Source organism: Chroicocephalus ridibundus, chromosome 9, assembly GCF_963924245.1.
Source record: "Chroicocephalus ridibundus chromosome 9, bChrRid1.1, whole genome shotgun sequence".
Taxonomy (NCBI): Eukaryota; Metazoa; Chordata; class Aves; order Charadriiformes; family Laridae; genus Chroicocephalus; species Chroicocephalus ridibundus.
Window position 1 is genome coordinate 26152782 of NC_086292.1, and position 18328 is coordinate 26171109.

General features: G+C 59.3%; 1 protein-coding gene and 1 long non-coding RNA gene across 4 annotated transcripts; one reads left to right on the forward strand and one right to left on the reverse strand.

Annotated features, from left to right (window-relative positions):
- The first annotated feature begins 48 nt into the window (after positions 1-48).
- Positions 49-8465, forward strand: LOC134520423 (uncharacterized). The gene is made up of 5 exons (XR_010072439.1): positions 49-186; positions 570-712; positions 4620-4678; positions 8023-8091; positions 8353-8465. It is a non-coding gene; the product is annotated as an uncharacterized LOC134520423 (long non-coding RNA).
- A 792-nt stretch (positions 8466-9257) lies between these two features.
- C9H15orf39 (chromosome 9 C15orf39 homolog) lies at positions 9258-17675 on the reverse strand. Of its 3 annotated transcripts, none has more exons than XM_063345719.1 (4): positions 17549-17675; positions 10169-13349; positions 9609-9646; positions 9258-9389 (listed from the first exon to the last, which is right to left on the reverse strand). In XM_063345719.1, the coding sequence occupies exons 2-3, from the start codon at positions 13287-13289 to the stop codon at positions 9609-9611; spliced, it is 3159 nt and encodes a 1052-aa protein (XP_063201789.1). In that variant the 5' UTR covers positions 13290-13349; positions 17549-17675; the 3' UTR covers positions 9258-9389. The 3 variants fall into 3 exon arrangements, with proteins under 3 accessions (XP_063201789.1, XP_063201790.1, XP_063201791.1); XM_063345720.1 differs by lacking the exon at positions 17549-17675 and adding an exon at positions 14763-15712; XM_063345721.1 differs by lacking the exon at positions 17549-17675 and adding an exon at positions 14763-15712 and having other exon boundaries at positions 9288-9393.
- Positions 17676-18328: the final 653 nt, after the last annotated feature.

An 18328-nucleotide genomic window follows, 5' to 3' on the forward strand; every position in this document is an offset into this window, starting at 1 on the left:
TGCCTCCCTCCCGGGCCAGGAGGGGGCGGCTGCGGGCTGGGCGGGGGCTTCCCGTCTAGTGCTGGCCCTGCGAACCCCCCCCACCCCCGGCACAGCTCCGGCTCGCCCACGGGCTAGTGCAGCTCTCGCTGTCCCAGCCCCGCCGGTGAACGCTCCAGCCCGGCATCGCCTCGCCCCGGCCCCAGGGTCTGTATTTCCCCCTCCACCGCCAATTTCAGCTCCCGTATCTTTATTTTAGCTATAGTGTCGTTTCTTCTCCGGCCCCACAGAATATATTCCAGCCCTGTCTCCAGTGCCTTTATTTCAGCCCCAGCTCTGTGTCCTGTCAGCTCCAGCCCAACGCTCCGTATTTCTGCCCCGCGATGTTCATTGCAGCTCCAGCCCTACCATATTTATTTCAGTTTCGGACTTAGGGTGAGGGGAACCGGCCCCGGGGCTAGCACCCACCCCGGGAAGGCTTTAGCGCACTTTTTTACACTTTGCTGGGTTTAATTTATCATTGTACATTATGCTAATAATAATATAATAAAATGATGTTTTTATTATGTGTAATTATGTTATTATTCCAGGCCTCCAGCCCAGCCATAAAGGTCACCCTGAGCATCATCACCATGTGGAAGGGATCCCACACCTGCATCTCTCTCCCACGCAGCATCTCCCCGGGGACATGGATTCAAATGCCACCCTCCCGAGAGATCCCTCTCAGCCGCTGGTGAGTGGGGAGAGCTGGAGGGAGGGGAAAATAACCCAGTTTGGGACCCCCCTCCCGCTTCGCATACTAATTAGGGTATAAGGAAAGCCCTTGGATTGTTTTGGGGGTGCCACATGGCAACGTGCAGCCGGCTTCTCCTCCTGGGCACAGGCCCCTGTAATATCTCATCCGGCAGCCACGCAGCTGCTGCTCAGTGTGCAAGCGGGGAGGTGAGCGTCCTTCTTGCCCCCAGGGAAGTACCACCCTCCAGAGAGGTTTTCATCCTGCAGCCTCTGATGTGCGGAGGAGCTGGGGAAAGTGGCATCTTCCCTGGAAAGCGAGAAACTGGGGGAGTTTGGAAAAGAAACCCGACCTGAGTGAACGGCAGAGGGGTGCAGCACGCTCAATCAGACCAGAGCTGCTGTTTGGGGGGAAACCACTGGGTTTGAGCTGGGCCTGGGGAGAGGCAGGTCTGGGGGTGTGGGGGGAGAGCTGCAGCTGGGCGGGGGCACCCGCTCTCCCACCTGGGTGGCGGGGTGAGGTGTGCCCCCCATTTGTGCCTGTAGATGGTCTGTCAGGGCTCTGCCTGCACAGCTGGGAGAATTGGCAGGGCACAGCATGGGGTTGGCCAAAGCGGGCTGTGTGTAGCTCAGCTCTGGACTGTGGTCATGCTGCAGAGTGGAGCCACCACTCTCCAGTCCCTTATCTACCCTCCCAAGTCTCCCCAGTTATCATCTGCTCTGTTTCCCCTTCTGTGGGCAAGGCTTTTATCTTATCTCCATGCTCTCTTCCTCCGTTTCTTTGCTTCTTTGCTAACTCTTGCCACAAAACGTAAAAAAAAAAAAACCCCAAACCAAAAAACACAGGGTTGGGGGTGAAGACCAGACACGAGATCCCACTGTAGTAAGTCCCTCTGTGGTCTTTGGAGATGCTGGGTGATGCTTGGCCAGGCTTGGAAGACGCTGGGTGACATTTGGCCATGCTGGGGAGATGCTGAGCCATGATCCAGCGGTGCTCAGGCAGGCTGTGGGGCTTGTTTGGGTCATGCCCATGATGCTCAGGTGATGCTGAAGGGATGCTGGGTGGTTGTGCAGTGATGCTCTCGGGGCTCAAGTGATGCTCAGGTGTCTCGGTGGGATGCTCAGGAGCCACTGGGCAGCGCTGGGGGGATGCTGGGTGATGCCAGGAGATGCTGGGGGGATACTTGGGATGCTGAGGGGACGTGGGGTGATGCCGTGACGGTCTGCCAGCTCCACCTGCTGGCATGCACTGCCTGGCACTGTGGGCCAGCACCCGAACCCCACTGCAGCAGCAGCAGCCCAAAATCCGAAGAGACGCCAAGGCAGAGGGTCCCCCTGAGCTGCAGGCTGCTGCATCGAGGGAAAAAGCCTCAAAGGAGCCGGAAAGGAGAAAGTGGGGCCGAAATTTGGGGCACTCTGTGTTTGTGCCTTGCCATGGGCTGCCGGCTCTTCACCTGAGCTGACCTGGCTTGGCTCCCTGCTGCCTGCAACAGCCGCTCACTGAGGCTTGGAAACAAGCGCTGAGAGCTTTTCAGGGCTTTTCTAAGGAGCCGGAAGGAGAAATGCTCCGCCAGCCTGCCAGGATCCCCCCTGCCAGCTTCGGGCTCCCCCCTGGCTCGTGCAGGGCTGCAGGGCCAGCACCAAGGGAGGGGAGCGCCTGAGCAGATCCCTGACTTCCACGCCGAGGATCGGATGTTGCTTCTCAAGCAGGGTGGGCTGGGGTTTTTTGAGGATCTTTGCCAGGTGCCGGGAGGATTGGAGAAGGGGAGCACGTCCCTGTTGCCCTTGGCAGAAGCTGCCTGGGAGACGAGCAGGGCTTTCCATGGCTCCCCTCCTCTCCTTTAGCCTGCCAGTGGGATGCTGAGCATCACAAATGAATACGGAAAAGCTGCCCATGAATACCAACACGCTTTCTGCAGCCAAGTGGACTTTTGGAGAGCTTTCAGCAGACCCTGTCATCCCACGCCTTTCCTCCATGGGCCGAGTGCTTTCCGTGGGCACTTGCTTTGTTCACAATGTATTTTCTCTCTCACTCTCCCTTTCAGGAAGGCCAGCTTACCTCTCCCGTTTCACGCCCTGGTCAGGACACCGGCAGCAACGTATAAATGGCCTCAAAACGTCACGTGGAGTCTCTGGACCCCATGATTTTCAACAAGATACCTCGGCTGGAGATGGAGCCTGCCGCTGGCTTTCCTGTTGGCCTCTGCAAATCCAGCCCTGTGCCCAACCCTGGCTCCGAAAACCATTTCAACTACAAGGGTTCCTACTTCGCCTGCCCACTGCAGAGCCCCGACGGCCCTGAGCAGCCCCTGGGGCACTGGAGCCCAGTGTCCGCTTACCTGCACTATGGTCCCGGTGCTGGCAGCCAGCCCGTGCCGGCAGAGGGGCCACTGGCGAGCTGCCTGCTGTACCGCCCCGAGAGCCTGGGCGCTGGGCTGCAGCCTCCAGCCACCCAAAAGAGCAAGGACAGCCTGATGCGGGAGCTGCTGATGGCGAGGGAGAAGCTGCCCAGCCCCTCGCCGGCTGTGGGACACTCTTTCCCGGTGAAGAAACCAGTGGCGGTGAACAAGGCGGCCCCCCTGGCTGTCCCCAAGCCTGTGTACAGAGCCCCCGCCTGCTTCATGGAGCCCAGGGTGGCCCTGCCGCTGGGACCCAGCATGGAGAGACTGGGGGATGCAGACTGGGCTCTGCCGGCCACCGCCCCCGCCAGCCACCCCCTCCACCCTGGCGAGCCCCGCGGCAGCGCTGGTCTGCACAAGAGGGGTCCCCGCTCTGAGCCCAGCCCCCTGCCACTTCACCCCAGCCTGGCGCTGCCCACGAAGGAGAAAGTGGGCTCTCCGGTCGCCTTCTCCCCCTATTACGCCGCCTTTGAGAAATACAGGAGCACCCCCTTGCTGGAAGCCGGCTGCCCCGCTGCCCATGGCCAGAGGAAGGTGCCCGAGGTCCCCAGCCTCAGCCCGGACCCCTGGCCCAAGCTACAGCCCCCCGCCACCAGCATGGCATACCGGGAGAGGCCACTGGCATGCTACCCGCAGACCCACTACCCGTTGCCCCTCCAGAAGGCAACCCTCCTCTACCACCCCCCGCCTCCCACTGTGGAGCCACAGCCCAGCGCCTACAAAGGCTTCAGCTTTGCAGGGAGTGGGGAGCCCTTTCCCAGCTCTTACCTTAAGCCCCAAGCTTCACGGAGCTTCTTCCCCAGCCCCTTGGACACCTACGTGCTGAGGGCAGGCAGTGCCGCCACTGTAGCATCACTTCCAGCCAAGGGATGCCGAGCTGCCACGGCAAGCTGGCTACTTGCCAGTGCCTGGCTTTGCCTTCAGCCCTGGTGACATGGCCATATTGGGCACTTCCTTCACCAGCATGGAGCAGAAAGTCCTCAGCAGTAGGGCACAACAGTGCTTTCCAACCTCTCTGTGCCTCGGAGAAGGCGCCCGAGGGTTCCGGCTGCGCCCCACCACGCTCTTGGAGGAGAGGCACTTGAGGGACTTGGAGCTGAAGAGCTGCACCTCGCGCATGTTGAAGCTCCCGGCCCTCAAGCAGCTTCCCAACATCCACTCGGATCTGCTGAACCTCCACTGGCACGACTCCATCAGGCAGCAGCTTGGTAGGTAGCCTGTCATCTCCCATGGAGGGCTAGTGAAATGCTCAGCCCACAGACTATGGCTCAGTCCACTTCCAGTCACTCTGTCCTTTCCCAGCACCCCCGTACAGCCAGAGAGCACCTCCCTGTAGCTGCTGGAGAGGCCTTCACCCCAGCTGAGCTGACGACTATGGGCAAACCTGGCTCCCTGCATCAAATTGAGACGAATTCATGCTGTATTTATGGCATGCCTCCTCGTACGTGCCCCCTTCACATAGGGGAGCTTGTAAAAGCTTCTCAATTAACAGATGCTTCTTTCTTCCAGCTAAACCAAACGCTGCCCACGCATGAGACCTTCCTGAAGGCAAATGTCCTCAAGTTGATGTGAGTATGCAGCTCTGCCCTGGGGCAACAGATGGAGAGGGGTGGGTTTGCTTAGCAAAGTGGTTCGGACAGGTCTTGTGAGGGGCTCTGCTCCCTCCCCAGGGTCATCGTCCCAGGGGATCCCTGGTTGAAAACGTCTGAAGCTCCAGATAAAGCCATCTGAGACCTCTCTTTGGATGAGATGTGAACGTGAGGAGGATAGGGCTCTAAAGCTGTTCCCAAAACGGTGATGGGCTGCCCATCACCTCATCTCCCTCCCAGGAATGGCTCAGTGGTCATAGAATCATAGAACGGTTTAGGTTGGAAGGAGCCTTAAAAATCATCTCATTCCAACCCCCCTGCCCTGGGCAGAGACACCTCCCACCAGACCCGGTTGCTCCAAGCCCCGTCCAGCCTGGCCTTGAACCCCTCCAGGGATGGGGCAGCCACAGCTTCCCTGGGCAACCTGGGCCAGGGGCTCACCACCCTCACAGGAAAGTATTTCTTCCTAATATCCAACCTAAATCTCCCCTCGCAGTTTGAAACCATTACCCCTCATTCTATCGTTACACTCCCTGCTCCAGAGTCCCTCCCCATCCTTCCTGTAGTCCCCTTTAGGGACTGGAAGGCTGCTATAAGGTCTCCCCAGAGCCTTCTCCAGGCTGAACCCCCCCGACAACCCTCTCAGCCTGTCTTCATAGCAGAGGGGCTCCAGCCCTAGGAGCATCTTCATGACCCTCCGCTGCACCTGTTCCAACAGGTCCATGTCCTTCATGTGAGGGGATGTTCTGTGCCAGGGGGGATGCTCCTGCTCCCACCAGCCTTGGTCTCAGACATGACCTCATTCCCCATCCAAAGCACCCAGTTTGTCTCAGATAGCCCCACCAGAGACAGCAAGACTTCCACCCACCAGCACCCAAAGAGAAGAGAGTTCTAAAACACCCACCCCACCCCTCCACTTTGATCCCATTTCCCAGGGGAATGGCTCCATTCCAGCTGCTTCCAATTAGCACACTAACTAATTAGGACTCCCCCAGGTGGAGGGGTCCTATCTTCCCTCTGCTCCTCATTAAGCCCTTGGCAGAGGAAGGAGTATGCACGCCTGTTTTTCCAGGCAGGTTGTCCCCAAGCACCAGCCCCAAACAAACACCACGGATGCTCCTCAAAATGCCCTATTTGCAGGGAACAGGTCGTGGCAGTGCCATTTCCCTGCTGGGCTCAAGTAATTTGGGTTGAAAAACGTGACTTGGGATGTTTGGCTCTCGGGACCAGGCGGATTTTGTGCTTCTGATGGAGGCTCAGAGGGGGCAGGGTGTCTCGGGGATGAATCATCCCAGGGCACGCCACCCCAGCCGCAGGCAGGGACCAGTGCCAGCCCTGCTGTACCCCACCGTTCTCCTGCCCCGTTTCTGATGGATGCACGGACACGTCCAGCAGAACCCTCCTCCCAGGCTGTCACTTGGGAGGTTCAGGACATACCCCTCATGGGCGCCGGGATGTGGGTCCTCCACCCCTGGATACTTGTGGCAGGTTGAATACCGGATCCAGCCCTCAGATGATGGGACAGAGGAGCTGGGAACATTCCTCATGGCATGTTGCAGGGAATCACGGAATCACGGAATCTTCAGAGTTGGAAGGGACCTCTAGAGATCATCTAGTCCAACTCCACTGCTAGAGCAGGATTGCCTAAAGCACATCCCTCAGGGCTGCATCCAGGCGGGTCTTGAAAATCTCCAGAGAAGGGGACTCCACAACCTCCCTGGGCAGCCTGTTCCAGTGCTCTGTCACCCTCACTGTAAAGAAGTTTTTCCGTGCATTTGAACGGAACTTCCTATGTTCTAGCTTGTACCCATTGCCCCTTGTCCTGTCGCTGGGAACCATTGAAAAGAGCCTGGCTCCGTCCTCCTTAAACCCACCCTTTAGATACTTGTAAACATTAATCAGGTCCCCCCTCAACCTTCTCTTCTCCAGGCTAAAGAGTCCCAGCTCTTTCAGCCTTTCCTCATAAGGGAGGTGCTCCAGTCCCATAATCATCTTGGTTGCCCTGCGCTGGACTCGCTCCAGTAGTTCCCTGTCCCTCTTGAACTGGGGAGCCCAAAACTGGACACAGTACTCCAGTTGTGGCCTCACCAGTGCAGAGTAGAGGGGGAGAGTGACCTCCCTCGACCTACTGGCCACAGTCTTCCCTATGCAGCCCAGGATGCCATTGGCCTTCTTGGTGACAAGGGCACACTGCTGGCTCATGGATAATTTGCTGTCTACCAGGACCCCCAGGTCCTTCTCCTCAGAGCTGCTTCCCAGCATGTCCGCCCCTAACATATACTGGTGCTTGGCATTCTTCCTTCCCAGGTGCAGGACCCTACACTTGCTTTTGTTGAACCTCATTTGGTTCTTCTCTGCCCAGCTCTCCAGCCTGTCCAGGTCACGCTGGATGGCAGCACGGCCCTCTGGAGTGTCGGCCACCCCTCCCAGCTTGGTATCATCAGCAAACTTGCTGAGGATACACTCTGTCCCCTCATCTAGGTCATTAATGAATATATTGAACAAAATTGGTCCAAGTATTGACCCCTGAGGGACACCACTGGTTACAGGCCTCCAACTGGACTCTGTGCCGCTGATCACAACCCTCTGAGTTCTGTCACTCAGCCAGCTCTCGATCCACCTCACTGTCACCTCGTCTAGCCCATACTTCCTCAGCTTCCTAATGAGGATGTTATGGGAGACAGTGTCAAAAGCCTTGCTAAGGGAGAACCAGGGAAGTGCATCTCCAGCGGGGTCTGGTTCCCTGCAGCTGGCCAGGAGGTGCTGGGTGCCAATTTGGGAACCCCCGTCCCCAGAAAGGTGCCGTGGTGGACATGCCGGTAAGCAGAGACTGAAGCACGGCATATTTGAAAATGAGCCAAACCCTTTTAATCAGGCGAGGCACTGCTTAAAATTCGTATTCTTACAAAATTTTAAGTAAAGCGAAGGAACTTTCTTCCCTGGAACCTTAAAAATTACAGTATTATTAACAAACACTGCTTTCCAAATTGCTTTACAACACTATGCGCAGAGCCAGCATGGCAAGGGAGAGCAAGAACAACAGAGTCCCCCCTTTCTGTCCCCTGCACGGCCAGTATATCCCAGTAGAAAACCAGAAAGGCACTCGCAGGAGACACGGCAGCTGCTGCCTCCCGGGGCTGGCAAACACACCTTTGGGCTAGAAAGAGTCTATGGTACGGTTCGGGTTGGGTTGTTTGTTTTTTTTCCCCCTCTTTTTTCCATGTTTTCTTAGTTTAAAATAAATATTTCCTGTAGTGAAATAAATAATAATAATAATAATAATAGCAATAATCCTCGTTTTGTTCCTCCACACCCTGCATCAGCTGGAAAAAAAAACAAAACCTGAGTGTCAAGTTTGTAAGGCCTCTGCTGGAACCACTGCTGCAAATCAGGTGAGTCCGTCTGTCTGTCCTTGGCTGCCACATCCCTCCTGGGATGCCCATCAGCCTTTCAGGGACTGTGGGACGGAAAGGATCTCTCCTTCCAAGGTCTCGCCGCATCGCTCCCCTCTCCTGCCCCTCCGGTCATGCCGGGGTGACGTCCTTGTCACTCATCACGGGTTGTCCCCAAATGAGCATCTCCTTTGGGACGGCTGGCGTCTGTGTTGTCAAGTGGTTTGGTTTTCTTTAACAGTCTCTAAATCTTTCTTGCAGCCTCTTCCAGCTACAAGCAGGACCAAAACTCTCCACCTGAATAGCATCACTCCCACTGCCTTGGTCCAGCACAGTAAACAGGTGAAGCTGTTGAGTTTAAATAAAAAAAAAACAAGTATAAATTACTATATATTTTTTTTGAAAAAAAAAACAACACATAACCTGAAGGCAGCAGCTCCTTATAAAGGTGAGTTTGTAACATTTTTAAAATGTCTTCATGTAAAACAACAAAAAAATCAGTCCTGTAATGACAGAAGTTGTGATTCCCTTGACCCTTAACGTTGTGTTAAGTATGAAGATTAAAAACCAGGAGGAAGGTTCGTTTGTTGGGAACAGCGTGTATAAAGCGGGAGAGGCAAGCCAGAGGAGAGAGGAGGGGATGTGGGAAAGCATCCCTGCAGCAGCCAGCCTTTCTCTAAGGCTGGGGACGGCGGCGTGGCCATTTCCATGCTCGTCTTGTGGGCACAAATGCTGGCCCAGCCCTCCAGCTCCGCTGGGACTCCCACCATTCCCTCCCCAGTTCACCGGCTCCAGCCTGGCTGGTTGTGGATGGAGATGGGAGACGCGTTAAAAGATGACGGATTAAAAGAAACGAAGCCCCGAAATGGGCTTGAGCCCATCCCAGCTGGGATGCTGGGGGCCAGGGGACCATGCCGGCCATCCCTGCTTGCGGCTGTGGAGCATCTCTGGCTCGTGTGGCCCTGCCACCAAGCGTTATCCTCAGAGGGTCCCTGCGGCGTCGGTGGCCTCCAGGTACCAGCATCCTGGGAGGACCTGTCCCCTGTCCCCATCCTCGGGAGCAGCCGCCCCGGCGCTGGGAGCCAAGCATCTCCCTGCAGGTCTGCTGGTGATGGCCTGCTCTGTCTTGGCATCCACGTCACTGCCAGAGGGGACCCCGCTCTGGGGGCGAGGGGGACCTTCCCTTTCCTGTCCTTGTGGGCGGGCAGCTCAGCTGTTGCCCGTGCCGCATTCCTTGGTGCCTCCTTTTCCTTCGTGCGATCCATGGCTATCGGTTGCCATCAGCTTTCACGCCAGGGCTACCTGGGAGAGGGAAGAGTGGTTGGGGACGGCAGGGTCTTCACCTCCCCATCCCGAATAAACCCCCAGTCCCCGGCCACAAATCCCCCCTCCAGCCCAGCCCAGGCAGCGAGGCTACATGTGTGCTCCTCCACAAACTTCCCGTTGTCACACCAAAGACACAAATACATAACCACCTTCACAGACCTACACAGAAATGCACACATATGGAGAGTTACCTACTTGGAGGGGGGCTGGCCGGCCTGCGAGCTTGAACCTGTAAGAAACCAAAGTGTTGGCAATGGCCTTGAGCGGCAAAAGGGCATCAGGATGGGGAGCAGCAGTGGGACTGTCACTGGTGGGACGGGACAGCCATGGGTGGCAGGTCCAGCACGTAGGGTGCGTGCTGCCCCGCTCCCAGCGTGTTCCCAAGCCACCCGGGCCCACAGCCCTTGGAGGAGGAGAGGTGGCCTGGAGGTGACCACCACCTCCTCAACATCCCACGAATGATTGTTCTCACCCTGGTGCGCAATGACAATCCCCCCAGCTCCACTAGCACCCCCAGCTCGATCACCACCTCCAACTCAAGCTTTGTCCCTCGACAACCCACGGAGAAAAGCTAAATATTCTGCTCCGCAGAACCCTTCGTAGAACAAGGGTGCTGAGGGACCATGCAAGCAATGGATGCTCCCACCAAACAGCAGCATCCAGGAGGCGGATGTGGCTGGACCTTCCCTGAAAGAGTCCCAGGGACCCACTGGTGTCACCAGCCCTCCATGGGAGATGACAGGCTACCTACCGAGCTGCTGCCTGATGGAGTTGTGCCAGTGGAGGTTCAGCAGGTCCGGGTAGATGTCGGGGAGCTGTTTGAGGGCCAGGAGCTTCAGCATGCGCGAGGTGCAGCTCTTCAGCTCCAGGTCCCTCAAGTGCCTCTCCTCTGAGAGCGTGGTGGGGCGCAGCTCTACCTTGTGCTCCTGCAGCACTTGGTCAATGGAGGCCCCGGGGAGCTTGGGGAAGAGCTTCTCCTTCACCACGTGGATGGGGATGAAGATGGCCCCTGCTCGGACTACGTGGGGGAAAGGACACTTGCGAGCAAACATGAAAGTCTCCAGCTGAGACAGCAGGTTACTGAGGAGGGTGGGCACATCTTGGAAAGCCAACCAGATCTGTTTGCCTTTCGTGGGCTTCTGAGGTTCAGGGATCCTGGAGCCATTCTTGGGTTTGGGAGGGGATTTGGGCATCTCTCCAAGCTCCTCCACCACCTCTGCCTTCTTCAACCACTCCCGCAGGATCTCCGGGGAGGACCTGGACACTGAGCATGAAATAACATCGCAGAGCAAGGCGTGCAGGCTGCTGAAATACTGGCCAGCAGAGCTCTGTGGGCCAGGGGGCTCACACTGCCCGGCCAGTGAGACGCTCTCCTCTCCCGGCACATGGCGGGCTTCGGGCAACTGGGGCTGCTCCGGGTCTGGGCAAACCCCCCGCAGTGCGGAAGGGCCGGGTTGTGGGGCTGGGGGGCTGCTGGCTGGCGGGGAGGCGGGGAGGGTCTGCGGCAGTGCGGGGATGCTGCCGGAGGGGGCTGGTGGCAGTGGGCTGGTCTGGGGGGCGCAGGGGCTGCTGGCCGGCTGGGGGGACACAGCGCCGGGCGGGCGGGAGCGCAGGATCTTGTATTTTTTGAACATGAACGTGGCTGAGCTCTGGAAGTTGCTCTTGTCCCCAGAGCCCACCTCAATCAGCAAGGGCAGCCCCCCGAGTTTGGCCCCCTCTCCCGCCCTCACCTTCCCCCCTGGACCCTCTTTCTCCTGCTCTGCATCCTCCCTGTTTGGTGCCCCCTCTGCATGGCCAGCAGGTCCCTGGGTCTCCCCAGCTTTCACCAGTTTCTTCTTCAAGCTGAGGTCCAGCACAATGTCCTCAGCGGCTGGCTCCCCGCTCCCCACCCCACCAGGGCTGCCCTCCCGAGACCCCAGCTCTTGGGGCACAGGCTTTGGTTTTTCGGGGACCTTTCCATGACAGCTTTCCTCTTGGCTCTGGACCATGCCACTGCCCGTCTTCAGCGCCTGGCCAGACACTGTCCCTGCAGTCAGCAGGCTGGACGTCACCGAGACATCCCCAAGGGCTGCAGGATCCTGGCGGCCCCCCGTGTTTTGGGTTGGGGGGTCCCCCCGCAGATGTTCCCCGTAGAAGGGGACCTGGGCTGAGGCCTTCGTCCCCTCCAGGTAATCTCGGTAAGGTGCCAGGCTGAAGACGTTGTTGATCACTGGCATGGGTGGGGAGGAAGGAGAAAACTCGCCATTCCTGGGGGCTTTAAGCCCCTGTGGGGGGGAGGCGTCCAGAGAAGGGGGAACGAGGTCCTTGGCTGCATCCTTGACCTTGCAGGCATCTCCCTTCCCTACGACGATGGGAGCCAGTGGTTCCCCCCGGGTGGTCTCTTGGGGGGCCGGGCTGCTCGTCTTCCTCCCAGGGTAAGGGGGGTCCTGCTCCCCTTGGCTCTGGTTCACCCAGCTTCTTTCTCCTTTAGGAAACGCCTCGCCAGAGCCCTTGGCGACCTTCTCCAGGGCACAGACAGGTTGGAAAGCACTGTTGTGCCTCGCTGCCACTCGCCCATGAGGACTTTCCACCGGGTGCCGCTCGCAGCCTGGCTCCGTGCTGGTGAAGGAGGTGCCCAATACGGCCGTGTCACTGGGGCTGAAGGCAAAGCCAGGGACTGGCAAGTAGCCAGCTCGCTGCGGCGGCTTCGCATCCCTTGGCAGCACCTCCAGCTTGGTGGGCGGTGATGCCACAGTGCCGGCACTGCCTGCCCTCGGCACGTAGGTGTCCAAGGGGCTGGGGAAGAAGCTCCGTGAAGCTTGGGGCTTAAGGTAAGAGCTGGGAAAGGGCTCCCCACTCCCTGCAAAGCTGAAGCCTTTGTAGGCGCTGGGCTGTGGCTCCACAGTGGGAGGCAGGGGGTGGTAGAGGAGGGTTGCCTTCTGGAGGGGCAACGGGTAGTGGGTCTGCGGGTAGCATGCCAGTGGCCTCTCCCGGTATGCCATGCTGGTGGCGGGGGGCTGTAGCTTGGGCCAGGGGTCCGGGCTGAGGCTGGGGACCTCGGGCACCTTCCTCTGGCCATGGGCAGCGGGGCAGCCGGCTTCCAGCAAGGGGGTGCTCCTGTATTTCTCAAAGGCGGCGTAATAGGGGGAGAAGGCGACCGGAGAGCCCACTTTCTCCTTCGTGGGCAGCGCCAGGCTGGGGTGAAGTGGCAGGGGGCTGGGCTCAGAGCGGGGACCCCTCTTGTGCAGACCAGCGCTGCCGCGGGGCTCGCCAGGGTGGAGGGGGTGGCTGGCGGGGGCGGTGGCCGGCAGAGCCCAGTCTGCATCCCCCAGTCTCTCCATGCTGGGTCCCAGCGGCAGGGCCACCCTGGGCTCCATGAAGCAGGCGGGGGCTCTGTACACAGGCTTGGGGACAGCCAGGGGGGCCGCCTTGTTCACCGCCACTGGTTTCTTCACCGGGAAAGAGTGTCCCACAGCCGGCGAGGGGCTGGGCAGCTTCTCCCTCGCCATCAGCAGCTCCCGCGTCAGGCTGTCCTTGCTCTTTTGGGTGGCTGGAGGCTGCAGCCCAGCGCCCAGGCTCTCGGGGCGGTACAGCAGGCAGCTCGCCAGTGGCCCCTCTGCCGGCACGGGCTGGCTGCCAGCACCGGGACCATAGTGCAGGTAAGCGGACACTGGGCTCCAGTGCCCCAGGGGCTGCTCAGGGCCGTCGGGGCTCTGCAGTGGGCAGGCGAAGTAGGAACCCTTGTAGTTGAAATGGTTTTCGGAGCCAGGGTTGGGCACAGGGCTGGATTTGCAGAGGCCAACAGGAAAGCCAGCGGCAGGCTCCATCTCCAGCCGAGGTATCTTGTTGAAAATCATGGGGTCCAGAGACTCCACGTGACGTTTTGAGGCCATTTATACGTTGCTGCCGGTGTCCTGACCAGGGCGTGAAACGGGAGAGGTAAGCTGGCCTTCCTGAAAGGGAGAGTGAGAGAGAAAATACATTGTGAACAAAGCAAGTGCCCACGGAAAGCACTCGGCCCATGGAGGAAAGGCGTGGGATGACAGGGTCTGCTGAAAGCTCTCCAAAAGTCCACTTGGCTGCAGAAAGCGTGTTGGTATTCATGGGCAGCTTTTCCGTATTCATTTGTGATGCTCAGCATCCCACTGGCAGGCTAAAGGAGAGGAGGGGAGCCATGGAAAGCCCTGCTCGTCTCCCAGGCAGCTTCTGCCAAGGGCAACAGGGACGTGCTCCCCTTCTCCAATCCTCCCGGCACCTGGCAAAGATCCTCAAAAAACCCCAGCCCACCCTGCTTGAGAAGCAACATCCGATCCTCGGCGTGGAAGTCAGGGATCTGCTCAGGCGCTCCCCTCCCTTGGTGCTGGCCCTGCAGCCCTGCACGAGCCAGGGGGGAGCCCGAAGCTGGCAGGGGGGATCCTGGCAGGCTGGCGGAGCATTTCTCCTTCCGGCTCCTTAGAAAAGCCCTGAAAAGCTCTCAGCGCTTGTTTCCAAGCCTCAGTGAGCGGCTGTTGCAGGCAGCAGGGAGCCAAGCCAGGTCAGCTCAGGTGAAGAGCCGGCAGCCCATGGCAAGGCACAAACACAGAGTGCCCCAAATTTCGGCCCCACTTTCTCCTTTCCGGCTCCTTTGAGGCTTTTTCCCTCGATGCAGCAGCCTGCAGCTCAGGGGGACCCTCTGCCTTGGCGTCTCTTCGGATTTTGGGCTGCTGCTGCTGCAGTGGGGTTCGGGTGCTGGCCCACAGTGCCAGGCAGTGCATGCCAGCAGGTGGAGCTGGCAGACCGTCACGGCATCACCCCACGTCCCCTCAGCATCCCAAGTATCCCCCCAGCATCTCCTGGCATCACCCAGCATCCCCCCAGCGCTGCCCAGTGGCTCCTGAGCATCCCACCGAGACACCTGAGCATCACTTGAGCCCCGAGAGCATCACTGCACAACCACCCAGCATCCCTTCAGCATCACCTGAGCATCATGGGCATGACCCAAACAAGCCCCACAGCCTGCCTGAGCACCGCTGGATCATGGCTCAGCATCTCCCCAGCATGGCCAAATGTCACCCAGCGTCTTCCAAGCCCAGCCAAGCATCACCCAGCATCCCCCCAGCTTGGCCAGATACCACCCAGCCTCTCCCCAGCATGGCCAAACAGGTCAAACCACACCGTCTCTCCTCGCCCCGGCCCGGTGGTGAAGCTGCTGGCTGAGATATTTTGGGGTCTGTGCCTAGGAGGAGAAGCCGGCTGCACGTTGCCACGTCATCCTCCCCGCCAAAAGAAGCCAAGGGCTTTCCTTACACCCTGGCTAGGAAAATGCGAAGCAGAAGGGGGGTCCCAAACTGGGTTATTTTCCCCTCCCTCCAGCTCTCCCCACTCACCAGCGGCCGAGAGGGATCTCTCGGGAGGGTGGAGTTTGAATCAGTCCCCTGGGGAGATGCTGCGCGGGAGATGCAGGCGTGGGATCCCTTCCATGTGGTGACGATGCTCGGGGTGGACAAGCTGGGACAGAAACCTGGGTTCTTGTGAATTCCGGTATTTCCTCGCTGCTTTTTCCCCTTTCCCCGAAATGCACCAATCTACAAAACCTGCGGGGTCGGGGTCATTGTGCAACCGGCCCCGCTGTCACCGCGGGACCGGGTTATGCCTCCGGGCACGTCAGCAGTGCCAACGCAATCATGGCCTTTCCAAATCGCCTGCAACCGCAGCAGCGGAGACCCCTCTTTGGGTGGAAGGGAGGGAAAAGTCCTCGTAACCCCCTTACAGGGAGACCTTTCCCCTCGGGAACACCCTTTCTCACCCATTTAATAGGAAAGCGGGCGGCCAGCTCTGACTTCCAGCCTTGCTGGAGGGATGCAGGACAGAGTAAGTCATCCCACAGTGGCTGCCAGAGCCAGGCGCATGGATTCTCTGATGTCTGATAGGGGTTGAGCTCATGAACCTCATTAGGGTGAAGGCACTAATGGGCTCCCTCTTTCTATGAAATATTCTGGGGCCGTCCCTACACCTGCGCCATCCGAGACCCAAGAAAAGAGCTCTGCATTTGCTGTCACCATCAGCCCTTCCCCTCTGGGACTATTCCCTTGCAGCCAGCGCAACGATGCCCTCCTTTCCTCTCTCCTCTCCCCACCCCGCCACGGTCCGTGGGGACGAAAGGGGCACCCAGGAATCACGGCCGGAAGGATGGCTGGGTGAACACTACCACGTGTGGCCAGTGCTCGTGATACTGAAACCCCACGGCTGGGGAAAGCAGTGGGTGGATTAAACAAAACCGATTTATTCCTCTTTTTTTGTTGTTGTTTTTTTGTTGGTTTTTTTTTGTATTTTTCTTCCCCTCCCCTCTTCACCACAGGGGTTTTTCCCAGCAGGTACTGGTTGGCCCAGGAGGGAGAAAAAGTAAAACCAAATGAAAAGAAGCACGTGCCACCCTGCTGCGCGCAGGTGAAACCTCCCCGATAAGCACTGGCGGGCCACAGCAAGCTTTATCTGCCGCATTTGGGATGTTGAAAGGGCATGGAACGGTTCCCGTCCCCCCCTCCACCGGGGGCTCGTTGGCCTGCCAAGGACGCCAGGGATGGCTCAGACGACTCTTTTTGCTCCGACAGCTCCGAACAAGTGCAGCCGTGTCTGTTATTGCCGGGGCAGTCAGGCGCCGCACTGGGCTCCCCAGCGTTTCCTCCCCAGGATGCGATGCCCTAAACGCGGCGGTAATAAGCCGGAGCTTCTCATCGCAGCCTCCCGCCTCCTCAATCGCCACGTGATGTGAAGAAACAGCCGTCAACTCCCAGCCAGCCGGCAGGAATAGAGAAATAAAACTCAAAAGCCTCTTCAGCTCGCTGGCGTGGGGCGTCTCCAACTGTCCCGCAGCCCCCAAGGCACCCCCCCGGGGTCCTGCAACAGGGGGCTGGTGATGGACGGGGCTTTCCCCGTGTCACCTTGAGGCGGGTGGACTTCTCTCCCGGTAAGAAGGAGGTTTCCTGTCTGGCTGTAATACCAGTTTCACAATTGCGGGGACCTTGGGTCCCTGCCGAGGAGGTCACCTTTCCCATTTCTCTGGTGGGTTTGGATGCAATCGCCGGCAAGGCTCCCGCCCCCCCGCCCCCCCCCCCCCATTGAGGTCATTTAGGGGAGCAACCAAGAGGCCTCAGCAATTACAGCTCCCTCATTTCACACCGTATCCCTCTTCGAAAAAAGTTTGCAGGTCCCAAGCTTTTCCGAAGGGAGGCAAAAGCCCAGCCGAAGCCTCCATTCGGACCAAGCCAGCTGCTTTTTGGGACAGTCTCCTCACCGAACACGTGCAGCAAGCCATCGCTCGTACTGCAAATAGGTTTGTTATTCACACACACACACCCTCCCCAGCAATATATATATATATATATAAAAGAAAACTTAATTAAACATGTAGCAGCCACTAGAAGGCCACAGCCGCTGCCTCCAAAATGGCATCTGGATATTTAGGGCTTCAGACCCCTCGGATGCAGCGATACGAACGCACCCATCGGACTCCGATCCCGTCAGCGTCCCACCCCAGGTTCGCCGCGGTGGGACAGGGACACGCAGCCCGGTGCTGGCGGACCCCGGGCACACCGCATGGCCCCCCGCCCCGCCCGGCCACGAGGCACCCGCCGGCTGGGGGCTGGACGGCCACCGTCCATCCTTCTGTCCCCTCCGCACGGCCCCAGCCACCCCCCCATCTGCGCGGGCGATGTTATCCTCACCCCCAAAATAACCCTCGGACAAAGTTTCTGCTCTTGCACAGCGGGGGGGGGGGGGGGCCTGGAGGCGCGTTTGGCCCCGCGTACACGTTGTGCATCAGCCGCCTGATCTAAAGCGTCCATAAATGGATAAAAAAAACCAACACCCTGGAACCGGAGCCTGAAGCCCATTATTCCCTGCATCGCCCAACGAGAAACAGATGAGCTGCGTTAATCGAGGGTTCAGGAAAGTGTGCTGGGGGGGGGACACGACACCCTCCCGCAGTGCGTACCCCCGGCCGGGAGCTTTACCCTCCCAGGGGAGCTCAAAGGCAAGCGGGGTACGGTGCGGGCAGGGGTCCCCGGAACCACCCCCCCTCCCCGCCGCCCCGCATCTCTCCGGCTCCGGCATGTCCTCCCCTGCCCCGTCCCGCAACCCTCCCCTCCAAGAGCGGATCCGGCCCCGCACTCACCTGCGGCGGCGGCGTGGAGCCTCCCCCGGAGCATCTCTACGGGGCCGGGCGGGGGGCTCGGCGGCGGGGGGGCGACTGGTGCCGGTACCCCGCTCGGCCGGCAGCCCGCATTGTGCGGAGGAAGTGGGAGGAGGAGGAGGAGGAGGAGGAGGAGGAGGAGATGGGCTGGGTGGTGCGTGTGGGCTGGCTGGAGGAGGGGACGGGACGGGATGGGACGGGACGGGACGGGACAGCCCAGCCCCAGCCCGCCACATGTGCGCTGAGCTGCTCGGGGCTCTGCCCGTCGCGCTGGGAACGGGGACCCTCGGTACAGGGTAATCCCCCACCACACGCGTTACGGGGAACCCCCGCGGCGGGGAACCCCTGTTATGGAAGGGTTCCACTTGCAGCAAGCCCCTCCCCCCCCGCCCCCTTATGGTGGAGTAGCCGTATGGGGAGCCTGCCCTGGAGGGAAGCTCCATTAACGGGAGTCCCCGTTGTACGCAGGGAGGGACTCCCAGCTAAGGGGAGCCCCCCATTGCAGGCAGTCCCCATTAGGGAGGACCCCCCATTAAGGAGACCCCCCCATTGTATGGAGCCCCTACCAGGGGGGAGCCCCCACTGCAGGCAGTCCCCATTAGGGGCGACTCCCCATGAAGGGCAGACCCATTGCAGGCAGTTCCCATTAGCGAGGATCCCCATGTAAGGGGAGCCCCCATTGCAGGTGGTCCCTATTAGAGGGGACCCCTCATTAAGGAGAGCCCCCATTTCAGCAGTTTCCATTAGGGAGGACCCCTCATT

Excerpts from the sequence above, each read along its gene's own strand:
- C9H15orf39 (XM_063345719.1), bottom strand. The coding sequence starts at position 13,289 with ATGGCCTCAAAACGTCACGTGGAGTCTCTGGACCCCATGATTTTCAAC. Across the intron at positions 9,647-10,168 it reads CTCCATCAGGCAGCAGCTCG|GTTCAAGCTCGCAGGCCGGC; the intron begins GTAGGTAGCCTG and ends GGTTTCTTACAG.